Genomic DNA, 26925 nt, shown 5'->3' with positions numbered 1-26925 from the left:
TTTTTTTTTTTATGAAGAAAAATTCAATGACCTTTTTTGGAGTAATGACAAATTCTTGACAATAAACTATTTTGTCAAAGTGTATTATCATCTTGACAAAAGACAAATTCTCCCCTAACCATTGCATAAAATAAAAAAACAAAATTAATCTTGAGATGGGACACATAAGATAAATTTTTTTCTTTCAATTAAATTTTCTTGTTATGCATAAGTTCGTAATCGAACCATTGACCATATACTTAAGAAGACTAAAACATTTACCATTTGAATCAAATCCCTAACCTGCATATGTATTTGTAATAGATGTTATAAAAAAAATAATTTAAGTAGATGTAACACATGTAACACGCTTAAAAAAAGGAGATGTACAAAAACAAGTTTAATTTCTTTTTTAAGGTTTAATTAGTCTATTGGTCTCTTAAAGATATTTTAGGTTTCACAATGGTCCCTTAAAGAAGAAAAAAAAGTCTGGATTGATCCCTTAAAGACACATTTGTTTCCACATTGGTCCTTTTCATCAATTTTTCACAAAAAACGTTAGTTTTAGTTGACTGAATTGTGGATGTCGTTAAGTCTAAGTGGTCCACAAAAAACCTTATTAATTTTTAAAATTTTAACAATTGAAATTTTTTGTATATTTGGAGTTAAAATTTAACGGAAATGACCAATATGACAAACATATATGTCTTTAAGGGACCAACCCGGACCTTTTTTTCTTTAAGGAACCATCGTGAAACCTAAAATGTCTTTAAGGGACCAATAGACTAATTAAGCCTTTTTTGAATTAACCTTATGGTTTCTAAGAGAAAGAAGTTTCGGTAATAGTTTTTACCAGAAATTGAATTCGATTTCTTCTGAACGATTTATTTTATTTGAGTTCATTAACCATTTGAATTTGAGTTTAATTTAAAGAAAATATAAAAAATTATACAAAATTAATAAATTGTCATATTATCTTACCCAAAAAAATAGTCATATTATTTTTTAAAAATATTTATATTTATTTATTACTCCGTAATAATGTAATATAGTGATAGTGTCGCAGACAATAGAAAAGGAAGGTAAATTCGAACATATTTCTCCGTTCTTCCAATTGGAACAGACCCTTCTCTATGATCAGGTAAATTCATCATCTTTTCTGTTATCTTTCACTGCCCTTTTAATATTTCATCATGTTTTTTCATTCTGATTGATTTTCTTTTCCCTTATGAGTTTTTTCTGCAGCTGACAACTTGCGGTGAGAAAAAAAAGTGTTGATAATCTTCAGAGGTTTATGAGATGGCAAATATCTTATCTGGTCAACTAGTGGGATCAGAGATACATGGATTCCACACATTGCAAGGTTCCTACTTTGCTCTTTCAATTATGCTGTTTTTTTTGTTTTTTTTAGCTTAAACATATTTTCTAGTATCAATTTTTATAGTAATTTTAATGGTTTGCTTATGTGCTATTTGTCTTTGGTGGCATAAACAAAATGGAATTTTTTTTTTTTTTGTGTAAAACAACTCAGAATTTACTTGGGTCAAATTAAATTGTTAGTACTTGTTAGTATGTATATCATATAGTTAAAGATATAGTGATTAGTGCAAAATATAGTCATGATGTCAATATTACTAGATAATAGATTCTCAAACACAATGTTAAGACAAATTGTTAAGGGTGAATTAAGAGAGCCTGAGTTTGAATCTCGGGCGGAATAATTCTTGGCCAGACTTTACTTACCTCCTGCCTGAATTTTGGAATTTTCAAGGGCCATTTCCCATGGGAACCGGAGGGTTAAGACCAAAATAAGATTCTCAAACACAATGTCCTAACATTTAGCTGGTTGGCCCTTTGATCGCATAAATCATATGGAAAGTGCAATATTGCATGAATTTGATTTTTTTAGGGCATATGAATAGGGAACTAGTAAAAAGTTTAAGTATTTGAATATGAAGTTGCTCTATCTAAATTTTCATTCAATATGGTAGAATGGTGTAAATATCCATTGTTTTTAATATTGGGTTTTGAAGTATGTTGTTCCCTCCTTCTTCTTCCAACTGTAAATCTTACTGGTACTGACTACTGGTTGTTTTGGTTTTGATTTTATATGCCTCAGAGCTGGATGTTCCGAGCATTATGGAGGAAGCAAGAACAAGATGGCTTCGTCCCAATGAGATTCATGCCATGCTTTGTAATCACAAGTATTTCACCATCAATGTCAAGCCAATGAATTTGCCCAAAAGTAATCATCTGTTGCTATTAGTAGTAACCTAATGTTTGTGAACAAGATATGCATCAATCTCATTCTGCTCCACCATTCATTTTCCCATATGATGTTTCTCATTCCATTCATTCCTGTATTTTTAGTCTCTATTTCTTAATTTCCATAATACAGTTTACCTGCAGATAATAGAAAGCAGTCCATGATAATCATGTACCGTAGGCCGTAGCATTTTGTATATAGCATGAACAAAGTAGTATAAACTATAAACTTCCAATGCATATGATTTTTCAATCATATTCATTAAAGAATTTTGATTAGCTATTTTGCACCTAAGTAATAAGCTGTTGCTGTTAACAGTTAGATGATGTCAAATCTCCAACGACAATGGTATCTTATTATTACTTACTACTATTTTGTGCATCAACAGGTGGCACTATTATATTATTTGACCGCAAAAAGCTTCGGAACTTTAGAAAAGATGGGCACAACTGGAAAAAGAAAAAGGATGGAAAAACTGTTAAAGAAGCTCATGAGCACTTAAAAGTGAGGATTTTCATTTTCTCGGGTGTTTAACTGTTTATATTTGAATTAACTTGTAATTGTGATGGCAACTAGCAAGTTAAATTCTGTTTATTCAAAAGATTTTACATGGGATAATTTATCATCATCTCTGCTTTGTATGTTCTACAGTTTTTGTACAATGGTTCAATCACACATTTATCACTGTTAATTGTTTCTGGTTAATATTTTGGGGAATAAATTATTCATTCATTCATTCACCAGATTACAATGTTATTATTATGTATGATAATATTTCCTTCCCATAGTTTTTGTTATTATTAATTCTGACAAAAGAACGAGTGGTTAATGGCGTATCTGATTTCTGAAATTTTTTATCTTTTCCCCATCAATCAGGTTGGTAATGAAGAAAGGATTCATGTATATTATGCACATGGTCAAGATAGCCCAAACTTTGTTCGTAGATGTTATTGGTTGCTTGATAAGTATGTAAACCAACTGTTAACTTAACTATTAGGCCCTGGCTCCAACATATGAATTTCCATATTTCCGAATTATTTGTTTGTAATGATGCTTCTCAAATTGTTATATCTATTAGGTTGAGAATATAATTTGAACAATTTTGCATATAAAAATTGTACTTAAAATTGTTTGCACCATTTTCTTTTCAGGAGTTTGGAACACATTGTCCTAGTTCATTACCGTGAAACACAAGAGGTTTGTGTAAATACTTGCTCTATTTTTGTTCCTCACAAGAATTTTAATTTCACCTCATAACACAAACCATAATTTATTTGTCATTGTTTTAGCTGAAAGAAAGACCTTATATGTTTGCTGTCATTGTCGGTCTGTAATTTACTGACCTAGTGACCTTATATAGGTTGTTTCTTGTTACAGTATTAAAAAAATGACGTATAATTATGTATATCCGACTCATTGTTTCATTATGTTGAAAACTGCGTTTCATCTTCCAGTATTCTTTTGGAAATTTGAAAAATAGTTCTGTTTTGTCTTTAAACATAAAGATAAGACATACTTTTGAAAAGATGCTTACCTAACTCATCAGTGCTAGGACATTGTTAATCAGTTTCTATTTGTGTTTAAAGCCATATTTATAATTAGACATAAATACGTGCTTGAGGTGCCATTTATGCTTTAAAATTTGATTATGAGAATGAACAAAAGATGTCTTTGTAACATTCTTTGAATTGTGGCTCATGATACAGTCTCAAGGTTCTCCCATCACTCCCGTACATTCAAACTCTACTACTGCCTCTGATCCAACTGCACCGTGGATTTTGTCAGAAGAAATAGATTCAGGGACCAAAACTGCATATGCTAGTGGTGAGAAAAACTTTCAAAATATTGCATTCTTTCTATTAAAATATTGTAAAGGAACTGTTGATGACATGATTTTGTGATTTAAAAAAAATCATGGATACTATAGTTAGTTGTCTTTACTGGACAAGATATACATTCTCATCCCTTCTGTTTTGGAGATGAACAGAGATTAATGACAATACAACAGTCAAAAGTCATGAACTGAGGCTCCATGAACTTAATACACTTGAATGGGATGACCTAGTGGCAAACGATCTTAACACCTCTACTGTGCCTAATGGAGGTAAATGGTGATCGATTGTACTTTAACATAAACAGTAACGTGCCTGTAAAGCACCTTATTTATTTTAATTTTAAATTAACTTTTTTGCAGGAAAACTTCCATATTTTGATCAACAAAATCAAATTTTACTCAATGGCAGTTTTAGCAATGTAAGAAAAGATTGTTTCATTTTCAATTTATATTTCACTTTGCTTCTTGTTCCTTTTTCTGGAGATACTCGCTTTGTATTAGCTGCTGTTCTAATGTATGATTTTTCTCACCAGGTAGCCAGCAATGCATCTGCGGGAATTAATTCTTTCGATAATTCAACTCAGCCAATTGCAGCGAGCAATAGTGTTCCATACACTTTTTCAGGTGTTACTCTTCAGACAATTTACAATCAAGGAAATCAAAATGCCCAGAATAGTCATCATGTATCTTCAAGTGGTGTTGATTCGTTAAACACTTTGGTCAATGACAGATTGCAAAGTCAGGACAGCTTTGGAATGTGGGTGAACCAAATCATGTCTGATTCCCCTTGTTCAGTTGATGATTCTGCTCTGGGATCCTCAGCTACACCCGTTAATGAACCGTATTCATCTCTGGATGTGGATAATCAGCAACTTTCCCTTCCAGAACAAATATTTAATCTCACCGATGTGTCCCCTGTGTGGGTGTCTTCCACAGAGAAATCAAAGGTTTCCTTTTCCTTTTCCTTTGTCCGTGTATCTACTTACTAGCAATTATACCTTTCTTTAACCATTACGACTTATGTATGAATCGATTTCTAACTTCTAGTTGATTCCTCAGTCTTTTCGTTCGATCTTAACGAATTCCAAAGCTGTAAACTATGGAATATAAACTCTGAAGAATATGCACATCTTAATGTGTAAAACTTATAAGCATGGACACGACACTGACAGTCCACACCGAAAATAATTTGAGAAAATTGCATTATTGTATGTAACCCCATGTGTCGGACACCAACAAATGTTGGATATTGGATACACGTTCAATTTGAATTGTCAGTTCTACATAGGTGTATAAATCATAATAAAACCCAGTAAATACATGCCGTAAGACCAGTTCATATGTATACTGTTATTTTACAATTGTTGCTTACCTTTCTTGGTTCCTATACTTCTTGCAGATTCTAGTGACTGGACTCTTTCATAAAGACTATTTGCACCTCCCAAAGTCCAATCTAATGTGTGTCTGTGGCGATACAAGTGTTCCTGTAGAAATTGTTCAGGAGGGGGTCTACCGATGTTGGGTACCACCGCATTCTCCGGGAATCGTGAATCTCTACTTGAGCTTTGATGGTCATAATCCTATCAGCCAAGTTGTTAATTTTGAGTATCGTACGCCTGTTTTGCACGACCTAGTTGCTTCTGTGGAAGAGAAGAACTGGGATGAGTTTCGACTTCAAATGAGGCTTGCTTATTTGCTCTTTGCTAAACAGCAGAGTCTCGATGTCATCTCTAGTAAAGTATCGCCTAGTAGACTAAAGGAGGCAAGAGAATTCTCCTTAAAGACGTCATTTATTTCTAATACTTGGCAATACTTATCGAAGTCAACTTTAGACAACAAAATTCCATTTTCACAAGCAAAAGATGCACTGTTTGGAATTGCATTGAAAAACAGATTAAAGGAATGGCTTTCAGAAAGAATTGTTTTAGGATCTAAGACTACTGAATATGACGCACAAGGCCAAAGTGTCATCCATTTGTGTGCAATTTTGGAATATACATGGGCTGTTACTTTATTTTCATGGTCAGGCTTGTCGCTGGATTTTCGGGATAAATTTGGATGGACTGCTCTTCATTGGGCAGCATATTACGGCAGGTATATTACACAAACACCCCACTTATTTAAACCCGTTGGATTAGTATATAATATAAAAAACCACTCATATGCCTTTACCTAATTGCGTATGTTTTGTAATAGTTGGTTCAGGACGTGATATCAGAGAATAGCCTTTGTTGAGTTGTGACCATGTTTGTCTAAATTTTTATTATTCCAGGACTCATTCTTCTAATAAAAAGTTAAATTTTAATCCAAGGTAATAAGCCGGTGCATTGTCTATGTTTCGAGGCCAAAGGGCTATTGTGTAAGGGGGGTTGATTAGATATAATATAAAAACTGTTCATATCTTAATGTTAGGGATTTTTAATCCTTTAGATATGTTGGTTCATTACTGTCAAAAAGAAAAGTTTGTTCATGACAAAACCATTAGTCCTATTGTAACCACGTTGGCCTAAAAATCCTTTTCTGACATGGTTTCAGCATCCAAGTTTTTTCTGTTTCTAAATAATTAGAGATTAGCATAGCCTATATGAATTTATCATAACTTTAGGTAAAGTAGGCTGCTGGAGTTTTGAATGAATATTTTGTTTTATATTACTATATTTGATTTAAACGTATCTTCAGAGAGAAAATGGTCGCAACTTTATTGTCAGCTGGGGCAAAGCCAAATTTGGTCACAGATCCAACTCACCAAAACCCCGGTGGATGTACTGCCGCTGATCTTGCTTATACAAGGGGTTATCATGGCTTAGCAGCTTATCTTTCGGAAAAGTCTTTAGTTGAGCAATTCAATGATATGAGCTTAGCGGGAAATATCAGTGGCTCACTGGAAACTAGCACGGATGATCCAGTAAATTCCGAGAACCTTACTGAGGAACAGCTCTACCTTAAAGATACATTGGCAGCTTACCGTACAGCCGCCGATGCAGCAGCACGCATACAAGAAGCGTATAGGCAGCATTCCTTAAAGTTACAAACTGAGGCGGTTGAGTTTTCCAGTCCGGAAGCTGAAGCACGCAAAATAGTTGCAGCAATGAAGATTCAGCATGCCTTCCGCAATTTTGAAACAAAGAAAGTGATGGCTGCTGCTGCTCGCATACAATATAGATTCCGTACATGGAAGATTCGTAGAAATTTTCTCAACCTGCGCCATCAGGCTATCAAGATTCAAGTAAGAGCTATACTTTCTGCCTTTGCCATTAGCGATAGTCCTTAGTAAAACACGTTATTTATTCACAATTGTTAAATGGTCAAGTGACTAAAGATTGATTTCAATTGGCACAAACGTTAACATGATTTTTTTTCCACCAAGTATGACTCAGTTTAGCTCATCATAGATCCCTTAGTCAGTCGGTTGATACAGCTGCTCTTTAATAAATCATTTGATACAATGCAGGCTGCTTTCAGGTCCTTTCAACAACGGAAACATTATTGTAAAATCCTTTGGTCAGTTAGTGTGGTTGAGAAAGCAGTGTTGCGTTGGCGTTTAAAGAGAAAGGGCTTCCGCGGGCTCCAGCTTAATACTGAGGAAGCAGATGGAGATCAGAATCAGCAAAGTGATGCAGAGGAAGATTTCTTTCGTACTAGTAGGAAACAAGCTGAAGAACGTGTTGAGAGAAGTGTAATACGAGTGCAGGCTATGTTCCGTTCTAAGAAAGCACAAGAAGATTACAGGAGGATGAAGTTAGCCCTTAATCAAGCAAAGGTAACAGCTAATATTAATTTATTATTCCTAGTATTAAGACGGTTTACTTTTGCACCGCATGTGTTTTTACCTGTAGAATATTCTTCTTTAAATTGGGATTTGGGCCTAACTCAACCCTACAAAACTGGTTTGTATGATAGTGATTGCCTCTACTTATAAACCCATGTACATGTCATCTCACATCCGATGTGAAACTTCGTAACACCTCCCCTCACGCCCAACACTGTTGGGTATGGTGTGTGGATATAAATGGTGGGTGGCCCAACGGGTCTTGGAGAGGCTTTGATACCTTATTGAAAGAGAAAAAGGAAGAATACAAGAGACATATGGTGAAAACCGTGTGTGTCAAGAGCATCACGACATTCTATTATATAGCCAATTCTACAATTAAGAGCATTAATTATAAAAGGAATATGTACTATGAAATATGTTATGCTAAGAATAATCTAGGATACTTTAGAGTATATTTACATATTTATTCCTATATTAAATAAATAATATTAAATATCAACAACTCTTTTGTGCAGCTGGAACGAGAATATGAAAAAGTGCTTAGTAATGAAGTTGACATGGAAAAGAAGACCCAGTTTAGCCGAAGATCTTAGAAATGTTACACTCAGCAGAATGTGAAGGGAGGTTGTTGCTGTTTTTGTATATCAAATACACTTTGTAAGTTGTAAGTTCCCTTCTTTGATATCCTAGAATGGATTATGTATGAAGTTTTCACGAGTGATTGATCTGTCAATGCCATCCCAGAGTTGAATAAACATAATACACCAAAAAGCCCAGTATGGGGATGGTAACTAGCTTCTCCTTTTTCTTGCACAATTGCACTTTCGAAAAACTGGAGCTGAAGCAACTGAAGATCAGTGGCTGAGGAAATTTTCATATTTGTATTGATATTACTATATTATGCGCCAACATATCTTAATTATTAACACATGTATAAAAAGACATTTTAACTTTTCAGTAAAGTACACACAATCAGTTATTTCTATATTAGTATTTGTTTTTGTGGTACATTTGGAAAAAGAAAGCAAAAAACAGGAAATGGTGACTACATTGTAGGAACAATGGTCCTCGTAGCATCTGACAGCAGAGGTGAAGACATATGAGATGGGGGATTGTCCAAAACAATGAATGAATCTTTCATTCTGAGATGTTTCATACTTTGTCAAGAATTCACCCCATGACATGAAACAGCTGCATGGTTCAAGAAAACGCTAAAAATAAGTCTTTTTTAACATTTTGGATGATGGTAGCATCGACTTGACTTGTGATGGAGTAAATAAGTGGTTGGAACATCTTGGTGAGCTGCAAGCAACGGAAGAACACAAATTTGTTCCAAACTAACTACCAATCCAAGAGCATCTGAATCCTGAAGATGGAGTCCTAACTAAGCCTTAAATAACATTTGAAAACAAACCAAAACGTATATAGAATGGATGGTTGAATAAAAGCATATGGAGACAACCTTTTTTCTTTTTTCGTTTTGTATGGCCTCAACCTTTTTTCCTTATTTTATCACGTGGTAGTTACTAGTCATATGTAGGCTAACCTCAAAAGGCTCGAATGTGATTGTTAAAAAGTCTCGCATCAAATGTGAGATGACTTGAATATAGGTTTAAAGACAATTCTCATATGACTAATACAAACATCATAATGTTTTACTAAGTATCATGTATTCATTTGTTTTATGTGAACATATTTTACTAAGTATCATGTATTCATTCCAAGGTGTTTCAAATTATTGATGAAGTTAATTCCACTGTGATGCCTAAAGTAGCAGTAATGGTATGGTGGAGGAGAAACCAAAAATGTTGGCAAGAAAAAATACCAACAGTTTTTGAGGTAACAAGACGAGCAAGAGATACGCTGCAGGACTGGTTAAAGGCGCATCAGAAGCTGCTAGAATTTTAGAGGTGCTACAATGGATATATCATTCTCATATGTGGTAAATCAAGTGGAAACTGACTGCTTGCAAGTGGTGCAAGCAATTGATATAGGGACTAGAAATCAAACTGAGTTTGGTGTGCTAATAAATGAATGTAGGAGATTATTAGAGTTCATCCAAAACCGTAAGGTCAGTTATAGTTATGTTAGGAGACAAGTCAATCGGGTGGTCCATGATCTAGCTCAGACAACTCACTTTAATGCTAGTCCCCAAGTTTTTTATTATTGTCCACTTTATATTGAAATTACTATTATGAATGAAATGCATTAAGTTTGATCTTGTAAAAAAAAATGTATCATGTATTCATGTGTTTTATGTGAACAAAATAAGTAACTTATAGCATATATCATTGTTCTTTTTTTTTCCTTTGGTAGATAGCATATATATTTCTATTATTTAGTTTACGTAAATCAAATAATGATAAGATAAATATCATATTCAAAACTACTCTATTAACAAAAAAAATAAACTCAGATAAAATTATATTCAAATTTAAAATATTCTGCTGGACTTTAAATATTTTATACTGTATTAAATAAAATGACTAAATTACCTTTGTGATTGAATTATACGTAACTTTTCAAAAAAATAAATTCTCAAGCATACTCTTACCCTCTTATTACTTGGCTGGCACACCTCTATACGTAACTTTTCAAATAAAGATCTCTCCCGACATATACTATTCTATATTCACACTCAAAGTCGAGTTTAGGAACCTAATTGTGTGTTGTACCATGCTGACAAAGAGGGACAACTATCATATTCAACATCATTGATCACAAGTGTCCTACTCCTAACAACACTGCAACCAATATATTTCGGCTTCTGAACGTAGATTATGAATAAATTTCTAGGAAATTCTAACATTCAAGCCAATTCTAACATTCAAGACACTATTATTAATTCTGCAACTTCAGTAACCTGATATAGACTGCAAGACAATATTTTCAACTGCTAAATTAATATTTCATAACTAAGAAAAAGTAAAACTACCATTTTAAGTATTATTATCCAATTTACATGAGCAAAGACGTATAAAACTACGATGCTAATGTTGAAACTGCATCAAAAAGATTAAAATCAAGAACTACGAGCACACTTGACTTCTTTTCCTATTTAATATACTGAGAAAGCCACTTAAAGCCTTCACCATATCCCATCTTGCGGACAATACTACACATGAAAACCTCCAATGGACGGACATTGGAGTCAGCAAGAGTAACCTTGCCCTTGCCTGTAGTGAAGTTAGTCAAGCCCATATGATAACGTAACTCGTCCTCTGAAGCAGCATAAGGAATGTCAATCTTGTTTCCTAAGATAAGGAAAGGTACTTTTGCTAGTGACTCATCAGAAAGAAGAGCATCCAGCTCCCTCTTTGATTCTGAAAATCTTTCCTTGTCAAATGCGTCAACCAAGTAGACTACAGCATCCACCTGTATGATATAAAGTTTACAATTAACATGAAAACAACAGTATTCGCTCAGTTCCTATTTAAGACCAACATTTCGAATTAAAGGCTCTTGTATCCAACACACATTCACATAATAACATGTTACAGTCAATTACTTCCATATTATTATCAATGTCTGCATGTCAATGATTCGTAGCTATAGAAATATACAACAAGCAGCCACAAACCACAGCATAAGGCTTTTACAAAAAACAAAAACTGAAGTGCATACGATTATTAAGGTAGTCATATCTACTCCTCTTGGACCACAAAATTTTATGTGATTCCAAATTTCTAAATTCAGAGTTTGGTAAATCAATTTATTCATAAATCAATTTATGAACAAAAGTTAGACAAGCAAAAAGCTGCGCTGCTAAACCTTCCTGTATAGCAAAACCCAATCTTTGAAAAACTAAATTCAGGGTTTGGTTAATTCCAATAACCAAATTGACATCATACAACAATTTCAATACTACTTGGTGCATGCCCAGACTATGTATGAACATCTTGTATTCCGCCAAATCACAAAGATATTTTGAAAGCAGTTATATGACGTCATAACAAATTACAAATTGAAGGTTTCTTATTGCATGATCATGTAAAACTACTTGGTGCATGCCCGTTAAACTCTTAAACAAACAATTAAACAGCTAACTATAACAAATTAACAATTAAGAAACTAACTAAAAACCATTAACAATTAAGCAACTAACTATAAATCATTCATCATAAATACTTAAAAATAAAAAATAAAAATAAAAACAAACCTGAGCATAGTAATCCTTCCAGACCCTACGAGCAATCTGGTGACCACCTAAATCAAAAGCTTTAAACCTTATCTTCCCAATGCTCAATTCCTCCGAAGTTGGATATTGAGTTGGTTGATGCTGAACTAATCTCTACAATATTTCAAAAATTAATTAATTAAATTTATATAAATAAAACTTATATAATTTAAAAAACTGCAGAATTAAATAAAATAAAAAACCTCGTCTTTGAGCATGTGAAGCAAAGTGGTTTTCCCAGCATTATCTAACCCTAAGAACAAAATCTTCGCCTCCTTTTGCCATAAACCAAGGGAAGCAAGAATTCCATAGAACCAATCAAAAAGAAACATTGTAACGTTCAACGGAAAATTTCAAAAGTAGTGAAAATTTTAAACAGAAAATATCTCCGACGCAGTAACGGTCGCCGGAACTCTAATCGGAGTATTTTGTTTTGTTTTCAGTTATTTTTCGATCACTGTGTTATATATAATGGAGAAGATTTGAGACTTGTTACCGGCTTGGACGGTGAATTTATAAGCAAAGGGAAGTGATGATGTGAGCAAAGGGTGACACTGGCGTAGCCGGTTATTGTGAAGAAATTCCACGTGTGCGGGTTTGATTGGATTGTACGCGTCATCGGGTTTAATAATTATTAATTGTTAAAGTTAAAATTAAAATTAAACCGTAGTCACGTCAAATAAAAACCCACAGATTTTCTCATATTTTTTATTTTTATTCTTTTGGGCACAAGATTTTCTCAAAAATAAAATAAATGCCACAAAGATTTTTTCAAATTATGTTATTAACAGATTCCTTACCAAAAAAATATATTATTAACAGATTTTTTCAAAATATATTACTCCAATTAACAAATTATCACCAAAGTAGGTGTTGGGATAAGAGAAAACTTTATTCAAATAAAAAGATTGGACCATGACTCATAAAAAAAAGTCTTTTGAATTTACAAGACAAGATCATTCAAATTAAGTAAATATAAATAATATTTTGGCTTTAATGCAGTTTTGATCCCCTATTTTGAAAAACCTGAACTTTTGATCCCCTATTTTAAAACTCAGCACTTTTGATCCCCCTATTTTAGTTTTTTGTTAGTTTTAGTCCCCCACCTCAATTTGGTCAAACTTTTGCTTATGTGTCATGCTCACTGATGATGTGGCATTGTACATGTGGACAACTTGCTATGATGATGTCAGAAAAATTGGTGACACACAATATTTGACCTATAGAGATGCATGTTTTGCAATGGGATTCCTTAAAGATGATCATGTTTACATCACTGCAATCAAAAAAGCAAAAGATTGGGGCTCGGGACACTATCTAAGGAAATTGTTTGTCCACATGTACAATGCCACGTCATCAGTGAGCATGACACATAAGCAAAAGTTTGACCAAATTGAGGTGGGGGACTAAAACTAACAAAAAACTAAAATAGGGGGATCAAAAGTGCTGAGTTTTAAAATAGGAGGATCAAAAGTTCAGGTTTTTCAAAATAGGGGGATCAAAACAGCATTAAAGCCTAATATTTTTTATTAAACTTTTATGGTTTTTATCAAGATTTTTTTTTACAAAACTATTAGTATTATATTAAATTTTGTATTTTATATTAAATTATAAATTTATTAATTTTTTCAATAATTTAATATGTTGATTTTTTAGTTTAATTACTATGCACCCACAGTGTAAAAGTTTTTTAAATATATACATGTAGGTGATGTTTATTCTACTCCTTTGATAATTTAGAGGTATTTATCCAATAACCTATGAGAGGAAGTTATATAAGTAGATTTACATTTGACACCCACATAGTTTATTTTAATTGATTGATGGATAAATACCTTCAAATTATCTAGAAGTTAATTAGAAAAAAACCCTTTTATAAGTAAATTCCTAAAGTATCCCCACAAATAGCTACAAGGCATGATTTATTTCTATGCATGTCTAAAAAAGTTTTACATCCATTGTGTATATAAATTAAAGAACATTTTATGGGTACATTCAAAAATTCAAATACATTAAGTCGCTAGATTAATAATTAAATGAGGGATTAACAAAAAAATATAATAGTCAAATGAGTTTTTTTTTTAATTTATTATTCTTTTAAATAGTTTATTCAAATAAATAAGTTTTTGTTAATTCATAGGTTTTTTTTTACTTACTAACGAAATCTGTATCTTCATAAACTGTATTTTTTATATATAAAATACATTGATAAAATTATAAATAGTACATAAAAATTTATCCATTTGTATAAATTGTTGTGTATGAGTTCAAAAATAAGTTAATCTAAAGAGGGTTTCGTCTAACATGCACCACTTAATGTATGGTGCACAAGTCTTCAGTGTTTTTATAACGAATACGAATTTTACAAAATTCACCGTTGGATGAAAAATTTATAACGTTTAGATCATCCATAAATTTTTTAAATTTTTTGGAAAATCATTTGATATGTTATTGAGACTCATCAAAATTAACAGTTTATGGATATTTTTTTTGAAAGAGTTTATGGATTTTTATTGAATACCGTTAATCTTGATGGGTCTCAATAACATATCAAATGATTTTCAAATTTTTTTAGAAAAATTATGGATGAGCTATACGATATAAATTTTCAATCTAACAGTAAATTTTGTAAAATTCGTATTCATTATAGTATTTTCGATGACTTGTGCATTGTGCACAATTTGGTAGACTTATGCATATTAGACTTTGCCTCTAAAGAGTCTCATAGTTCAATTACTAACCACCAAAATGAAAGTCTTCACTATTCAGTTTTCTTTGAATTGATTTTAAGAATATTTTAAGTACATGTTTAGAGACTAACTATTTTTCTTGGTTAATATTTTATTTGGGTATCGTTAAGACAAAACGTTTGTTTTTATTAAACCTTTGGATTGGTTTTCTTTTATTCATGTTTTTTTTTTATATAAGATTCTTTTATTAATGTTAATTTAACATGACCCTCAAACATTAATAAAGAATCTGTATTATTCAAAATAGGACCCATTTAACATCGTATTTTGTCAATAGTTTAAAAGCCTTAAAAAATCCAAATACAAGAATCTGTAGTTGTAATTGGCTAAACAAGGTAGTGTATCCTATAGTTGTAGGTGTCATTTGAGCTAAACACAACAGGATGGAAACTATACCTTTGACTCAAAAGCTAACTTCTATATATATTTTTTTATTTGATTGTTATTACAAAGCCAATCAAATTACTATATAAACATGAAGGAGTTCTCTATATATATACTCACTTAAATCTCCCCAAATCATCAAACACTAAGAAGAACAACAAAGAGGAGAAACAAAGAGTTGCATAGACAAAATGAAGAGATTTTGTCCCGAAGCTTCTTTTCTTTTGTTAGTTACTCTCATTTTAACAAGTTGTGTGCACTCAGAAGCTCAAAATTGTCGCCCAAGCGGTAGAATTGAAGGAAAGAATGCTCCTCCAGGACAATGTAATCAAGAGAATGATTCAGATTGTTGTGTACAAGGAAAAATGTACACAACTTACGAATGTTCTCCGCCAGTGTCTACTTACACGAAAGCATATCTCACTCTTAATAGTTTCCAAAGCAGTGGAGATGGAGGCGGTCCTTCAGAATGTGATAATCAGTACCATTCAGATGACACTCCGGTTGTTGCACTTTCTACCGGATGGTTCAACAACGAGAGCAGGTGCCTCAAAAACATTACCATCAGTGCTAATGGGAAAAGTGTAGTGGCCATGGTTGTTGATGAGTGTGACTCAACAAAGGGATGTGATGAAGAACATGATTACCAACCACCTTGTTCAAACAACATTGTTGATGCTTCCAAGGCTGTGTGGGAAGCTTTAGGCGTACCTCAAGATCAATGGGGTGGCCTTGACATTACTTGGTCAGATGCTTGATATAGTATGAGTTGAAATTCATGTTTGTGTGTCTATGGTTTAATTTAGTGATATTTTGTACTTCTATTTCTAATCATATGTGTATCATATACTTGTTGCGATGATTATATTGTTATAAATTAAGAAAATTCAGTGCATAACATTTATCTATAGAGCTTAAATCCTCAAATTAAATATTTTCCTTTATCAAAACTATGCTCCCTTGCTAAACAGTAAACACGGTTGATAGAACAACAAGCTTAAGGAAGAAAAAAAGTATGGATAAAGGAGACAAATAATATTTCTTCAAGTTTTTTATTTTTGAATTTGGATAATAACAACTACTCAACGATTTATCTTTTGTTGGTTGAGTTGCATTAACATAACTTGCATCGTGTTGAGAATGGCTGCAGAATGGTAATGTTGCTTGCAAGTCAGGAGATTCTAGCTTTTGGAAAAGGCTGGTGAATGTGTAGCTTAAGTTGAGGAATGGGAATATCGGTCTGTGGGGAATGGAAATAAGTTCAAAGCGATAGTGTGACATTATGCACATAGAAATTGATATGATAATGATTATTAATTATCTATATGATAAATCAAGTAATTGCTTTTTACAAAAAAACTAAATAAAAAAATCAAGTAATTGCTAATGTAAAAACTATTAATTATATGGTAAATCAGGTAATACAATAGAAATAGCTCCAATAAGAGTTCCTTTTATGATTACAAAGCTAAGAAGTTTTTAACATATCATTTTTGGAATTTATATGGTTAGTCATACAGATGATGTAAGAACTATTGATTATTATAAACATAACCCAAAATAAAACAACTTTGTAGTATAAATTAACCTTGATTGTAACAAAAAAAAACCAGGTTATTTTTTATGAAGTTATAAATTAACCTTATTGTAGATTTTTTTAATGTTGACTAGCAATATACAAAAAAATTGGATCCTAAAATGAACGGCCATGTTATTCAATGAAAACCATTTTTATTGCTTGAAATTTGTTTGATTTAACGAAATAAAGAGGTTTACATAGTTTATAATGTGTTAGTTGTATATAAATTGTTTCAATAATATTAGAGATAGTGCCAAACTTTGACAAAGAAAAAGTGATGGTGCCAAACTTCACAAATACACAGTACATAGTATTTCTACAAACAATTTTAGGAAACTTATATAATGTAGAAAATCAGATTATAAGCATGTCATATAATAAACTCGTTGGAAAATAGGCTATTAATAATACCCATATAATATGTTTCGAAAAAGGAAGAAATAGGGACAAACTATGTATCCCAAAACAAATATATATTAGGGACAAACTTCACAAACACATTGTGCAAAGTATTTCTATAAATTTAGGCAGCTTATATAAACGCAGATTATTTTTTATTTGTATATGCAAAAAATAGCTTCATTTGTTTTACTATCATAGAAATAGAATATCTCAAATAATGTCATAAACTCGTTCAAATAGGCTTATTAAAACTCCCACAAAATGTGCCTTGAGCAACATTAGAGTATCAAAATCTTAGTTTTCAATTACCACCAACATCAATGCTTCTACCATCAACAACTATTAATTGGAAAATGAAAGACTGGAAGAAAAAAAAATCAGCAACAAGAGCTCATCGACTCTAGGCAATGGAGGGGAATGACAATTGGGAAGCACAATATTATAGTTCAAAACTAAACCATGCTAATAAGATAAATGAAGCATAACTAAAACCAATTTTGGACCAAAATCAAAAGGCAATAAGATGCTACCATGACGTTAAAATTTGTAGGTTATATAACAGTACCTCAGAAGGGAGAGGTTTTGTGAACAATGAGGAGCAGAGTGAAGGGAGATGGTTTTTCACCTCAAGGAAAAGAAAAAAAATGGCAAACCACCATTTTAGTATCCGAAAGTGTAACTCAACGTGATATTAATCCTAAATGTATCAAAATCGCAAATACATCCCTAGTGTCTCTGTTGTTAGTAATTATATGGACTAAATTGACTAACGAAAAATACATTAAGGACCAAATTGACTACGGGTGGTTTGCCCAAAAAAAAGAGAGAGAAGGGGAAGAAAAGCTTGATTTTTCACCAGGGTTTAAGATTAATAAACATAATTTAGAGAAACTAAACATTGTACAAGATAACTGGGAAGAGTTCTACAGGGCAATTTTTGTGCATAAAAATACTAATGCCAATAAATTGATAGTGTTATAAGCATTTTCTTCACATCCAAACTCAATCAAACCATGGTATATAAGGCCAACAACTATCATAGTAAATCAATCGATCAAACGAAAAGGTAGCAATCAATCAGCTCACTTTCAATATTAAAATCATCAACATAAGCAACTAAATATTCAGAATTGTTTTAACAAATAAAAGTGCCAACATAGTAATGCATTTTCATTGAATTACACAAAACATGAAAATACTGTCTAAGATAGATTTAGCATAAAGCATACAGAGCATGAATTAGAAATCGTCTAAGATGATAAAACAACTTTCCTATTCTTCGGTGGCAATTTCACCATTTTTCTTGTTGTGCTTCCTTGCATACCTCTGATTCCTCAAAAACTTAGGATCCATCTACAATAATCGATAACAATAAACTATTATTATTAAGCAAAAGAAATCGATAAAAATGAAAAACTGAGAGGAGAATGAATGAATGAATACATACTCCTTTGGTTGAAGTGTGGCGATGCCTCTTTGGCTTTTTGATGCCATTTTTGTGAGCCTTGTAGGACTGGTTGTGAGCGGTGTGATTCTTTGACTTCGCCATCTCTGCAACTCAACGACGCGAACGGAACGAAGCTAACCCTAATTTCTGCAGCTGAACAACAAAACGAAAGAGAAGTCGATGGAACGTTATATGGGTCAGTTGGTGAGAAACGTTTGGGCCTCGTGGTGAGGTTGGTGAGGCCCATATATACATTGGGGTAAACTTTTTAAAGTTTTCTCTTCCAACCCCCAACTTGCTTTTCTAACCACAAAACACGCAGAAAATGTCGGAACACGTTTTCCGAATTTCAGTAAAATTTTATTTTTTTTTATTACAAATTCTATTTTAATTTTCAACTTGTTCAAAAAAAATTATTGAAAAAACTTTATACTTTTTCTCTATAAAATTTGGGTTTTAATTATTTTTTATTGTAAGTAATATAAAATAAAAAAAATTGGTCTCTTTTTGTCGAAGGTTTAATTTAACCAAGTTATTGGGCTTAAGTGGTTAATAAATTTCTCCCATGACAAATCATTCAGAAGAACCCAAATTCAATTTTTGGTTGGAACAATTTTTGGCCAAACTTTATTATTTTTCTTCAGTTTTAATAATATAATGACGTTAAATATTTTGAGGAACAATTATTTGTCCATGGTAGTTCTACTCATTTTAAAGGATTAGTCACTGAAAATGAAATTATATACCGAGGATATCAATTATATATATATATATATATATATATATATATATATATATATATATATATATATATATATATATATATAAAAATAAACAATTAACTATAATCCTAGTTTATCTCTTTGGTCATGTTTGTGATTTAACTATAAAAGTACTTAACCATTTAACGAATAAATAAACTATGTTAAGTTCTACCATTACGATGATTTAACCATTGCAAACTTTCAAAGTTATATTTTAGGAACTCCTCTCACAACAACGAACAAGAGCGAAGTGCCTAGTAAATTATCACAACTTTCGGCTTGTCAAAAAAAATCGTTTAATGTACAAAAAAAAAACATAAAAAAATCGTTTGTCTATGAAATAAAAAGATAAGGAAAAACTCTACCAAAAAAAAAAATATAAGGAAAAAAATGTTTGTTTTTGAGGTCAAGGCTATGAGTCCTATCTTGTCATGTTTAGTCCAAATACAAGAAGAAATACTAAGAGTTGATTTTTAAGTATTGATGGTCGAGTCAAGCATATAGTTCAATTACTAACCACCAAAATAAAAGTCTTAACTATTCAGCTTTCTATAAATTGCTTTTAAGAATATTATAAGTACATGTTTAGAAGCTTACTATTTTTCTTGGTTAATATTTTATTTTTGTTATCATGGAGGAGACAACACATTTGTTTTTATTAAACCTTTGGGATGATTTTATTTATTCATGTTAATTCAACAACCTTAAAAAAACCAAATACAAGAATCTGTAGTTGTAATTGGCTAAACAAGGTAGTGTATCCTATAATGTTGTAGGAGTCATGGAACACATACCTTTGACTCAAAATCTAACTTCTATATATCTTTTTTATTTGCTTGTTATTACAAAGCCAGCCAAATTACTTTACAAACAGAGAGAGTTCTCTATATATATACTCACTTAAATCTCCCCAAATCATCAAACACTAAGAAGAACAGCAAAGAGTTGCATAGACAAAAATGAAGAGATTTTGCCCCAAAGCTTCTTTTCTTTTGTTTGTTATTTTCATTTTAACAAGCTGTGTGCACTCAGAAGCTCAAATTTGTCGCCCAAGCGGTAGAGTTGAAGGAAAGAATGCTCCTCCAGGACAATGTAATCAAGAGAATGATTCTGATTGTTGTGTACAAGGAAAAATGTACACGACTTATGAATGTTCTCCACCAGTGTCTACTTACACAAAAGCATATCTCACTCTAAACAGTTTCCAAAGCGGTGGAGATGGAGGCGGTCCTTCAGAATGTGATAATCAGTATCATTCAGATGACACTCCGGTTGTTGCACTTTCTACCGGATGGTTCAACAACGAGAGCAGGTGCCTCAAAAACATTACCATCAGTGCTAATGGGAAAAGTGTGGTCGCCATGGTTGTCGATGAGTGTGACTCAACAAAGGGATGTGATAAAGAACATGATTACCAACCACCTTGTTCAAACAACATAGTTGATGCTTCCAAGGCTGTGTGGGAAGCTTTAGGTGTGCCTCAAAATCAATGGGGTGGCCTTGACATTACTTGGTCAGATGCTTGATATAGTATGGGTTGAAATCCATGTTTTTTTTGTCTATAGTTTAATTTAGTGATATTCTGTACTTCCATTTCTCATCGTATGTGTATCATATACTTGTTGTGACCATTATATTGTTATAAATTAAGAAAATCCAGTACATAACATTTATCTATAGAGCTTAAATCCTAAAATTAAATACTTGCATATCATTATAAATTTCAGAAAACTGTTATCGTACATATGTATTGGGAGGGTGAAAACTAAACCAAAAAAATAGGCCACTTTCAAAGACCTTCTCAATGACTACAACAAGGAAAAGCAAACTAGTCTAAAAAGAACAATAATATTAAATAGAAGTATCTGTGAAACGCTCTATAAATATAAAGAAAAAAAAATTCTACCAAAAAAAAAAAATATAAAGAAAAAAATCTATCAATACAAGTAATATTCGTTGGATATCCATTATCAGGCCAGTGGTGCTCTCCCGCATACAGTTCCCTTCTTTTACAGGATTCTGAATGTGCTCGTCTCTTCCGCCTGAAGGTGCGTAATATTTTGGAAGTCCCTAATACAAGCAAATTTCTTCAAAAAATTATACTTTTTTTTGGAAGATTAGACTGCAACTGGTTCACTTACTGGGATAGAAGCGTGTTCTTTAACCTGCCACAGTAATAGAAGAGGATGCGTATTAATAATACAGGTGTTACAAAGCACTAGCTCTATGGGTGTAAATAGGCCAGAATAGATATACTCTATGATGTTGAAAGTACATTAAGGGTTCTCTCACCTTTGCTGATTTAAATAGCTCATCAAGAACCTCAGACAGAGTTGGATGTGCATGAACCGCAAGTTTTAAGTCCTGCATTGTACCACCAAATGTTGAACATCAGCACATAGACAGGACAAGAAAATAAAAGAAATTGGTGACTATTATTAATAGTATAAAACCTAGGTGCATAATTGCGTATAAATTACAGGTGTTGATAGAAAAAATACCTGAATACGTGTTCCTAATGCTATAGCATTTGATGCTTCATGAATAAGATCTGCTGCATGCAAACCAAAAATATGAACTCCTAGGATCTCTCCATTGTCAGGTCTGTATATCAACTGCATGACAGTGTAAACAGTTAGCAATGTCAAGCCTGTATGAACAGAAAAATAAATGCATCCAGATAAAAATGGACAAGAAAATATAGAACAGCAGTCATAACCAAATAATTTTGGTACCACCGAAGTAATTCTTTGGTAAAGAATTCATCAAAAGCATTTAACACTTTAATAACCCATATTGGAATAGCATTGAGGAGAAAGATACAAAAGATAACCTTGGCAAGTCCCTCCCCTTCATTTTCTGCTAGGGCTTTCGTGTTGGCTTTAAAACTTGTTTTAGCAACACTAACTTCAAACCCTTCCTTTTCACCTTTCTCCCTTGCTTGAGGCTGCAAGTTTTAAGTTAGATCATAACAGATAAGAACTTCAACTGAAGGACAACAAGCGGTAATTTTATTGTATGAATAGAGTGCCGACCACACAGTTGAAAGAGAACTGGTTGATTACAATACTCATTGCAATGAAAGTTCTGATATACCTCTGTCAATCCAACCATGCTGATTTCAGGATGAGTGAAACATGCAGCTGGGATACTTAAATGATTGAGCACATGATCTCTTCCAGTGACTTGTTCAACAACTGTTCGAATTTTTTTAATCAGGTGAAACTGAAGCAGAGAAAAGTAATAATGGAAAAGTTACATCAGTTTCCACTTACCGGAAATTCCTTGTGCACTGGCAGCATGAGCAAGCATCATTTTTCCATTTGCATCTCCAATACAGTATAAATGAGGTACCTATCATTTCACATCCTATATCAGTAAGTAACAATAAGTCGACAAAGAGTTCATGAGAAATCGAGACAAACCAGCTTGCCATTAGCATCAATTACACGCATGCGCTCGTCCACAGGAATAAAACCTCGCTGTGTTGCCACATCAACCTGTAGGAACAACATACAAAAATTTACATTCATTTCCTCCAGGGGATATTTTCCTATCCTAAACACATTTCAGTTAGAAATACATACATTCTCCAGTCCTAGACCTTCTGTGAATGGAGCCCTTCCAGTTGCTATTAGTGCAGCATCGACCTGTAACAAAGTAAATATAAAAGTTTATAACAGAGTACAATAAGTGCCATCTCTGTAACAAAGCATGGAAAACTGACCCTAAGCAAAGCAAGAAAAAAGGAATAGGAGAACAAAATGTAATCAAATTATATATCAGTCGTAGATTGTCAGCCCCGGTGCAGCTTCATGCACTCGCAGGCTAAAAAGATAGCCAGTACATTAAGCACTTATGGCCTTTGAAAATGAGATCTGAGTTTATTGAATCAACAACCAGAAGCTTCAGCACTTCAGGTTAACACATTAGCACGTGAAAAATACTTTCCCATGGGAGAAATCTTAACAATCAAGAACAATGAGCTTACTTGAAATCTTTCAAATACAAGATTAAGTTACCTCCAAAGTGTCCTTTGGTTCCTTAGTTTTTGCATCAATAAGCTCAATCAAGACAGGTTTTCCATCCCTTGCAGGCGTAATCTATAAGGAAAACATGAGGACAGAAGCATGTCTAAGTAGCCAATCAACAAAAACTGAATCAATAAATTACAAGATATAGTTACCTTGGATGCAAACACTCCGGTATGATAATCAATATTACGGGGATTTACAAGAACCCTTTGAGCCAGCTTGCTGATTTCAGGATCAAATCCAGGCATAAGCTGATCTAAAGCTTCAACAAAAGTAACCTGCATAATACCAATAATTACTTAGCTTACAATAAACTAGGAACCTAAATTTTATAATAAGGAAATGATATAAAAATTATTTATTTGTTAACTTCTAGAACTAATAAAAATATTAAAAAGTATAGCAAGCACAATATGATTTACATCACAAACATAAGTTTCAGATTTCACTGGATAACAATCAATTCTTTACAAAAACTTCTCATGAACAAAAGATAGTGGAAAAAGAAAGTAAAAGTATCATAAAGATGTGTTTACCTCGCTTCCAAGTGCCGTATATACATCACTGAATTCGAGGCCAATATAACCGCTTCCTACAATTGCTATCCATTCGGGAACAGACTCCAGTTTGAGTGCATGGTCACTGGTAATTACAGTCTTCCCTGAAGGTGATGGTTGGAATATTTTTATTAAGAAATTATCATAGCCAATAAAACTTAAGAAATCAAGAGATGGGAAAAAAGGATACACGGTCTGAATTTAAAAACGAATATCAAGTTTTTTGTAGAGAGGAGAAGAAGGCAACTAAATTAAGTACAACCGGAATGAGGACAAGAAGTCAACTAAATTAAGTAAAACTAGAATGCGGACAAAAAGTCAACTAAATTAAGTAAAAGTAGATTGAGGAACATGAAAGGAAAAGATTGATGCATACCATCAACTTCAACACCCTTAGGAACAAAAGGAACAGAACCAGTGGCAATGATGATATCTTTTGCAGTTACTATGTTGTCTGAAGAGCCAATCTTCACCTTTTGAGGACCCTGCACAGATTTATGCATGGCAGCAAATGAAAATGTAAAAAATTTCTTCTGCCATTTCAAGATATCCTCAGCTAACAAACAGATAGTTCCATTCACTAAGAGTGTGCTAGAAACAATAAAAATGAATTTGGGTTGTAAATTGAGTAAAGAAAAGAAACAGGGAAAACAATAAAGAGAACAAAGTGAAAACAAGGTGGCCTTTTTATAGTTCAAACTAAAAACAAAAAATGAAAATGACAACCAATGAGGCCCTAAAGTAGAAAACGAAATTTGGTTTTCAATGAATTAGCTGCGTGCTTGATGAGGGAAAAGTATATCAAGGTTTATCTCACTTTTAGGAGTGAGTACTCTAATTTATTGTACAAAGGTAAGTTACCTCACTTTCAAATTTCATTTATTATCCTGCTTAGTATCTCCTAGGACCTAAATAGATGATATTAAAAAAAAAATGTTTTTCATGTAGTTTCTCTCAATTTGATTAGTTTGCAGATACATGCAGATATGCATCAATTGTTCATATGATGTTGTCATCTCCACCGCCATTATCATGATCAGAACAGTGCACAATATTTTTTCATTGATATTTTTTCAAAAATATTTGTTGATTCACATTCATGTATCGTGAATTAGAGTGGACCATGATATTCAAGCAGCTAAATAGATCAAATTTTAATCCAAAAGGGGGATTGAAATGAACAAATCAGAGATTTAAGAAAATGAATAATTTTAAAGCAAATTAGGAATTTTAAAGGTGTCTAGTCATTTGATACTTGAAAAAAATATATTAAATAACAGTGAAGACGAGTGTCTTGAGAAAGAAATAAGAAAATAAGAAATGCTATTACTCCTTAATAGTGAGGACTCTGTTTATTATACAGAGGTAGATTGTATAGGTTGGCCATTTTATCCTTACACAAAAATTTGATTCCTAAATCAATTCAAATTCCATTGTTTAAAACGAACGTAGAATCTGTTTTTCAGCATCAATTAATTCAAATCAGTTTATTAAATATTTCAAACACAGTTTAAGTGATTGTACAAATATTTATTCCTGAAGCTATATAGAATGTACAAAGCATAGATTGCATAATAATTAATATACTAATATGCCACTTACCACTACAGTACCAAAACCTGTAAGTATGTCTACTCCTATCGCTTTTAGGGAGTTTGTCAAATTACTACGGATTTTTGAAGCAAGATTATTAGCATGATCAGCTACTCCTTGTCTATCATACCCAGCAGAAGAAACCTGAAAAAAATTAGACAAAGGCAACATAATCATGCAACCGCACTCGCTCTACACCTCTCTTCATCATGTATAAACTATGGTACTTCTAATTCCAATTCAAATTCTAATTACAACACTAGATTTAAGAGAACCTTATAAGTAACATTCTTACATGTAAGCCTAAGGATTTCAAGTGATGATCACTCTTTAGTTCTCGCATACGACCGCTAACAGCTAAAAGAGCTTTAGAAGGAACGCAGCCTCTGTTTACACATGTCCCTCCCACCACGTCTCCTTCCACTATAGCTGTTTTCAATCCCTGCAAAAATAAAATCATGACATTCACCTTATTTATCGCATAATCAGCATAATTAGCAATTAGTACTTGATTTATCATATAAATAGTACTAATCATCATTTTTATATCAAATTCTAAGCACATACAGTCACATTGAAACTTTGAACTTATTTACTAGTTTAGTTACAAAATTGAGTGTGAAAATATGGATCAGGATTGTTGAGATCAAACCTTTTCAACAGCGTGAAGAGCAGCACCGTGACCACCAACACCAGCACCAATAATCAACAAATCATAATCGAAGGATGATCCAGAAGTGCTGCCATTGTCTGAACGTGCAGCGGATACTACGGCGGAGTATTGACTGCGGGGAAGCTGCTGCTGGTGGAGATTACGGTTGAGAGAAGTTGAAAAGCCTAAACCCAAAGCCTCGCGTCTGAGACCGCAGAAACGGAGGTTGAGAGGTTTGGTGGCAGTGGAGAGTGGAAAAGAGTGATGTGATCTGGAGATTGTGGTGGCAGAGGAGGTGGGAGAGAAAGAGAGTGAGAGAGAGGATTGCATTTTGAGAGAGAGAGAGAGAGAGCAAATGGAATTGTAGAGAAGAAGAAGAAGCAGAGAGATCTGAAGAAGAAGAAGTTATAAAAGAAAGAGATGAACCTCGTAGAGTCCGTTGGGAGTTAGGAGGAAAATGAGAAAGCGGAGAAAACAAAGAGCGGCGGATAAACCATAATAAACCCACCACTTTTCTCTTTAGGAAAAAAAAAGAGTAAAATAACTTTAATCTAACAGTAGTTAGTTCTGTTTACATAATTATTACATGTAGATCTCAATTAACTTGGATCCCTTAACAATTTGGTCATTGGTTCGATCCCGACGTATGTAAAATATTTGTTAGGAGAGGTCAATCTCTTAAATGAATCGCACTTAGATTGAGAGAATTAGTCTCTACAGTTGTGTGCAGATGAT

General features: G+C 32.9%; 4 protein-coding genes and 1 pseudogene across 5 annotated transcripts; 2 read left to right on the top strand and 3 right to left on the bottom strand.

Annotated features, from left to right (window-relative positions):
• The first annotated feature begins 1022 nt into the window (after positions 1-1022).
• LOC123882061 (calmodulin-binding transcription activator 5-like) lies at positions 1023-8836 on the top strand. 2 transcript variants are annotated; one of them, XR_006799688.1, is made up of 15 exons: positions 1026-1120; positions 1225-1342; positions 2099-2224; positions 2634-2749; positions 3122-3210; positions 3397-3442; positions 3952-4069; positions 4233-4349; positions 4440-4498; positions 4613-5026; positions 5479-6173; positions 6759-7305; positions 7531-7839; positions 8367-8508; positions 8596-8836. XR_006799688.1 is itself a non-coding variant. In XM_045930846.1 (14 exons), exons 2-14 carry the CDS (start codon positions 1279-1281, stop codon positions 8442-8444), a joined length of 2778 nt encoding a protein of 925 aa, XP_045786802.1. In that variant the 5' UTR covers positions 1023-1120; positions 1225-1278; the 3' UTR covers positions 8445-8836. The 2 variants fall into 2 exon arrangements, 1 of the variants encoding a protein (XP_045786802.1); XM_045930846.1 differs by having other exon boundaries at positions 1023-1120; positions 8367-8836.
• Positions 8837-10672: 1836 nt separating this feature from the next.
• LOC123881692 (GTP-binding protein SAR1B-like) lies at positions 10673-12508 on the bottom strand. The gene is made up of 3 exons (XM_045930415.1): positions 12232-12508; positions 12011-12142; positions 10673-11226 (listed from the first exon to the last, which is right to left on the bottom strand). The coding sequence occupies exons 1-3, from the start codon at positions 12358-12360 to the stop codon at positions 10906-10908; spliced, it is 582 nt and encodes a 193-aa protein (XP_045786371.1). The 5' UTR covers positions 12361-12508; the 3' UTR covers positions 10673-10905.
• Positions 12509-15248: 2740 nt separating this feature from the next.
• LOC123921870 lies at positions 15249-20880 on the top strand (annotated as a pseudogene).
• LOC123921871 (60S ribosomal protein L29-1-like) lies at positions 18211-18772 on the bottom strand. The gene is made up of 2 exons (XM_045974576.1): positions 18591-18772; positions 18211-18496 (listed from the first exon to the last, which is right to left on the bottom strand). The coding sequence occupies exons 1-2, from the start codon at positions 18690-18692 to the stop codon at positions 18416-18418; spliced, it is 183 nt and encodes a 60-aa protein (XP_045830532.1). The 5' UTR covers positions 18693-18772; the 3' UTR covers positions 18211-18415.
• Positions 20881-21037: 157 nt separating the features above from the next.
• Positions 21038-26711, bottom strand: LOC123921189 (dihydrolipoyl dehydrogenase 2, chloroplastic-like). The gene is made up of 16 exons (XM_045973622.1): positions 26191-26711; positions 25834-25980; positions 25548-25682; positions 24322-24430; positions 23925-24049; positions 23541-23666; positions 23377-23457; positions 22942-23004; positions 22780-22854; positions 22630-22708; positions 22451-22551; positions 22188-22301; positions 21856-21969; positions 21647-21718; positions 21496-21519; positions 21038-21424 (listed from the first exon to the last, which is right to left on the bottom strand). The coding sequence occupies exons 1-16, from the start codon at positions 26518-26520 to the stop codon at positions 21257-21259; spliced, it is 1863 nt and encodes a 620-aa protein (XP_045829578.1). The 5' UTR covers positions 26521-26711; the 3' UTR covers positions 21038-21256.
• Between the last annotated feature and the right edge of the window lie 214 nt (positions 26712-26925).

The sequence above is a fragment of the Trifolium pratense genome, linkage group LG4 (assembly GCF_020283565.1).
Source record: "Trifolium pratense cultivar HEN17-A07 linkage group LG4, ARS_RC_1.1, whole genome shotgun sequence".
NCBI classification, from domain to species: domain Eukaryota; kingdom Viridiplantae; phylum Streptophyta; class Magnoliopsida; order Fabales; family Fabaceae; genus Trifolium; species Trifolium pratense.
This window is presented reverse-complemented; position numbering and strand designations above follow the sequence as displayed.

What these genes read in the sequence shown, in the direction of transcription:
- LOC123921189 (XM_045973622.1), bottom strand. Translation starts at nt 26,520, where the DNA reads ATGCAATCCTCTCTCTCACTCTCTTTCTCTCCCACCTCCTCTGCCACC. An exon ending in CCGGAGTGTTTGCATCCAAG is followed by an intron (nt 23,458 to 23,540) that starts GTAACTATATCT and finishes TTTTCCTTATAG; the next exon opens with ATTACGCCTGCAAGGGATGG. An exon ending in AAGGGGAGGGACTTGCCAAG is followed by an intron (nt 21,970 to 22,187) that starts GTTATCTTTTGT and finishes ACTGTCATGCAG; the next exon opens with TTGATATACAGACCTGACAA.
- LOC123881692 (XM_045930415.1), bottom strand. Translation starts at nt 12,360, where the DNA reads ATGTTTCTTTTTGATTGGTTCTATGGAATTCTTGCTTCCCTTGGTTTA. An exon ending in TTCACATGCTCAAAGACGAG is followed by an intron (nt 12,143 to 12,231) that starts GTTTTTTATTTT and finishes GAAATATTGTAG; the next exon opens with AGATTAGTTCAGCATCAACC. An exon ending in GGAAGGATTACTATGCTCAG is followed by an intron (nt 11,227 to 12,010) that starts GTTTGTTTTTAT and finishes TATATCATACAG; the next exon opens with GTGGATGCTGTAGTCTACTT.
- LOC123882061 (XM_045930846.1), top strand. Translation starts at nt 1,279, where the DNA reads ATGGCAAATATCTTATCTGGTCAACTAGTGGGATCAGAGATACATGGA. An exon ending in AAGCTCATGAGCACTTAAAA is followed by an intron (nt 2,750 to 3,121) that starts GTGAGGATTTTC and finishes CCCATCAATCAG; the next exon opens with GTTGGTAATGAAGAAAGGAT. An exon ending in CTTCCACAGAGAAATCAAAG is followed by an intron (nt 5,027 to 5,478) that starts GTTTCCTTTTCC and finishes TACTTCTTGCAG; the next exon opens with ATTCTAGTGACTGGACTCTT.
- LOC123921871 (XM_045974576.1), bottom strand. Translation starts at nt 18,692, where the DNA reads ATGGCGAAGTCAAAGAATCACACCGCTCACAACCAGTCCTACAAGGCT. An exon ending in GCCACACTTCAACCAAAGGA is followed by an intron (nt 18,497 to 18,590) that starts GTATGTATTCAT and finishes CGATTATTGTAG; the next exon opens with ATGGATCCTAAGTTTTTGAG.